Genomic DNA, 4,135 nt, shown 5'->3' on the forward strand with positions numbered 1-4,135 from the left:
TTTTCTTTTCTTTTCTTTTCTTTCTTTCTTTCTTTCTTTCTTTCTTTCTTTCTTTCTTTCTTTCTTTCTTTCTTTCTTTCTTTCTTTCTTTCTTCTTTCTTTCTTTCTTTTGCTATAGGGTGCATAACACTCACCGAGAGACAGAGAGACAGAAAAGTGAAAAAAAGTGAGAAATCACCCACAAGGGGGCATGGCCACATTGCAATCCCCCCTCCTCCATTCTCCCCCTAGGATCCTGGGCACACATGCACATGTGCCTGGCATGAGTTTCAAGCTGCTAGGTTCTGGATTCAGACCATGGTCATCTATGTGGGAGTCCAGTGACATAACCATTATGCCATCTGCTGGTCCTAGAGTAATATATTTTCAATCCATTCCCCTACTTACTTTATATACATTTCTCTTCATTTAAGGAAAGGTGAGTAAAAGAAGAGGGAAATCACTCGTAGAATTAGTAAACAGAAATGTGAAGGCTCTTAAGGACCACCAAATTCAGCTCACCTCTTTATTTTATTAAGTGAGGAGACCCAGAACTAAAAAGATTAAAATTCTATCTAGATATTCAGGTGGTTACAAAGATAGGACTAGAACACAGGTTTCCAACTCCAGGACTCTTTCACTTTCAGCAGTAAGATACTGAAACTGTAGTGTATATCTATGAATCAGATACCTATCATCTATCTATCTATCTATCTATCTATCTATCTATCTATCTATCTACCTAGCTATTGAGTTGTTAGAAAAGCCATGATGTAGAAACTAGCAGTTTGCATAATGGCTATGTTGCCGGATTCCCATGTAGTCAACTGCGGTTCAAGTCCTAGATCTGGTGGCTTAAACTCACATAGGGTGTGTGTGCATGCATACCCAAGATCCTGAGAGGAGAATGGAAGAGAAGGGATTGCAGCGTGGCCATCCCTGCTGGGGGTCGATTCCCGCTGTCTCTGTATTTCTGGCAATCTCACGTACCCTACAGCAAAAACCTCTCCAAAAATTTAAAAAAAAAGAAAAGAAAAGAAAAGCCATGATGTATTTTTTTTCTATGAAAAAATGTGTCATGACTTTTCTGACAACCCCATATTATTAGATATATAGAAAATTTCATAGAAGCATGGATTGGAGGTCATCTCAAAGAAGTATGGGATTGAAAAGATTTAATGAAAAATTGGGTAAATATTGGGAGGAGTTGAAATAAAAACAGTGCACCTCATTATCAACCACCATGGTCAACCTGGTTGACCCTAGTCACCCTATTTTTTCCAGTGATAAAGTGTTTTGTCCATATTTAGCCTTTTTTCTTTTTTTAGAGGTTTTTGCTATAGGGTGCATGTGCTTGCCAGACAGACAGAGAGAGACAGAAAGACAGAAAGCGAGAAATCACCCCCTGGGGGGATGACCACGTCGTAATCCCTTCTCCTCCATTCTCCTCTTGGGATCTTGGGCATGTACACACATGAATTTTAAGCGACTGGGTCTGGGTCGCAAACCATGGTCAACTATATGGGAGTCCAGCGACATAGCCATTATTCTAACTGCTGGTCCCTCCATATTTAGCTTTTATACTAGCATTGAATACTTAGTACTCAAGAATGTCCTGTATTGTTCAGCTATTTCTGTTATAATTCATTATCTGTTAAAAAACCAGATTCACAGAGGAACTAGAAAATTGCATCTGTGTATACACACACGTGTGTGTGTGATGTGTGCCATATGTATAAAGTAGTGCTTGATATCGGATCAGATTTCAGTTAAACATATTTAAAAAGAAAATTCAAGATACTTGCTGAAATAGGGAAGAAGGAAAAGTGACCTGCAAAGATACAGTGGGGTGAATGGAATGAAGAGAGAAGGGAAGAGTGAAAGGACACTTCATGTAGCTCTGAGTCAGTCGAGGAGTAGGCAAGGCTCTCTGGGGTTTCTGAACATTTGATTCTTACCCATATGTACAATTTCCACTGCAAATTTATTTTCCAGATGTCTGATCAGGTGATAATCATATATAATGGTTTCATCAGGGGTATGACATGCTCCCAAGGCCATTATAATCAATGCGAGCTGTCCCGAGCTTAAATTTGACACTAAAAAGAAAAGCATTCAAGTTTACCACCACACACACACACTTGTGATTTCTGTGATCTCTTGTCTTGTAACTATTATTCCCTGTCACTTTTTTCTTCTGTTCCACTCTAGTAGTACTGTATTGTTCTCTTTATTCTCAAAGCAGAGCCTTTTATAGCAGTCCTGTATAAATGCAGGCTAGTCTTTCCCATGGAGTTATGAGATTGTTTTGGAATCGTACATAAGTTAAAAAAGAAGAAAACTAGATAAATAACAAAAGCTTGGGATTTTCTCTCTGTGGTGCCATCTTACCAGGATAGTAATAATGGATTTTTGTCTTTGGCCTTATGGAATATCAAAACTCTCAGGCTTCTCATAGTTGTTACAGTAATATTATGAGATAGATACATGTGACTTTATTTTTCTAACTAGAAAATTGAGGCTCAGTATTGGCATGACTGGTTCAAGACCCTCTCTGGACTCAAACTCACTCTAATTCTTTATTTCTCCTTGGCTGTTTCTCTTAGTTTTCTTAGCTGTAGTTCACATCCTTATGGGTTTATAAACTCAGCTAGCTTACATAATAGTATTAATGGTTAAGATTCCATATCCTCTTTTATTTTACTTTTTTATTTTTTGGTGGCTTCTTGAAGGAAAATTTTGTTTGTTTGTTTTCAGGACTCAAATAAGTAGCACTTTGCTCTAAGGTTAGTGGTGGGGATCTGATATCTTGCGGCTCCCTTCTGTCACTTCAAGCTCTATACAGTTAGGATACATGTTGCAGGGGTATTTTGAACACACAGTTTTTAGGATTCGCTGGAAATAATCTTTTGGATAAATAGGTTTCAGAGACTATAGACACTCACCTTTTCTTTCCACATTGTCTTTGAGTTGTTGGACCAGCCGTTGTATTAAGGCTTGGTTCTGAACTCCTACAAGTTTCAGGGACAGGAGGACATTGGCAGTTTGGGTTCCACTGATGTATTTTGAGTTGATCATTGTACTCAACAGAGGATTTAGACGGAAAACATTTTCTTCATTTACTTCTGTGGCAAGGGAGGGAGGAAGATGAGAAACATGCACTCAGGAAATAGTAAGAGTAGGAACAAGGAATATATTAAAATATTTAGTAACAAGTACAGCACAGACCTAGACCAATCTAGTGGCCCTTGGTTATGTTAGGTGAATAATACAAAAGTGGGTGTGGAGCCCTCTCCCCACCGCTGCCAAGACAGGTATTACTCTGTTGGCAACCAATGTAGAAGTGTTTCAATATTTTAACAAGTGCTGCAACCTTGCCATTGTGTATTGGCTGAATATCAGTTCTGCCTAGGAAATCTAGCATCATTCCCTAATTTTGTATATGAGGCTGAGAGATAGTGTCTTTAAAAAAATCTCTGGAATCAGCAGCTTTAGTTGAAACTAGGCTACATATTTTTTTGATTCCCAGACTATAGCTCTTTCAGTTCTTTCTTTGTCTATTTTATTCTTTTATTTATTTATTTTTTTGAGAGATTTTTTTTTTTTGAAAGATTTTCACTATAGGGCGCATGCGCTCGCCAGACAGACAGAGAGACAGAGAGACAGAAAGCGAGAAATCACCCCCCAGGGGGGATGGTCACGCCGCAATCCCTTCTCCTCCATCCTCCTCTCGGAATCTTGGGCACACACGCACACGCGCCCAGTGTGAGTTTTAAGCCACCGGGTCCGGGACGTGAACCGCGGTTGACTACGTGGGAATCCAGCGACATAGCCATTATGCTAACTGCTGGTTCCCGAAAGAGATTTTTTGCTACAGGACATGTATGCTCACCAGAGAGACAAAAACCGAGAAATCAATCCCCCCCACCGGGGGTGGGGATGACCACAACACAAATCCCTTCTCCTCCATTCTCTTCGTGGGATTTTGGGCACATACACATATGTGCCTGGCATGAGTTTTAAGCTGCTGGGTCTAGGACTCAAACCATGATCAACTACGCGGGAGTCCAGCAACATAACCATTGCACCACCTGCTGGTTCCCTCTTTGTCCATCTTATTCTAACTCAATTGGGTTAATACTGATGGAATGTAGGG

The 4,135-nt window shown here is 39.8% G+C and overlaps 2 protein-coding genes across 5 annotated transcripts in view; one reads left to right on the plus strand and one right to left on the minus strand.

The window, feature by feature from the left end:
• OOSP1 (oocyte secreted protein 1) overlaps positions 1-4,135 on the plus strand; it is a 111,271-nt gene that overhangs the window by 12,360 nt on the left and 94,776 nt on the right. The window lies entirely within an intron of this gene.
• The window catches only part of TCN1 (transcobalamin 1), a 14,192-nt gene that overhangs the window by 7,952 nt on the left and 2,105 nt on the right, over positions 1-4,135 (minus strand). Inside the window, exons 2-3 of the mRNA XM_006147406.3 lie at positions 2,925-3,104; positions 1,938-2,078 (exon numbers count right to left, since the gene is read on the minus strand). Of these exons, the coding sequence (XP_006147468.1) occupies positions 1,938-2,078; positions 2,925-3,104 (321 nt within the window). The remainder of the gene's footprint in view (positions 1-1,937; positions 2,079-2,924; positions 3,105-4,135) is intronic.

This window comes from Tupaia chinensis, unplaced genomic scaffold (assembly GCF_000334495.1).
Source record: "Tupaia chinensis unplaced genomic scaffold, TupChi_1.0 Scaffold000213_1, whole genome shotgun sequence".
Classification (NCBI taxonomy): domain Eukaryota; kingdom Metazoa; phylum Chordata; class Mammalia; order Scandentia; family Tupaiidae; genus Tupaia; species Tupaia belangeri.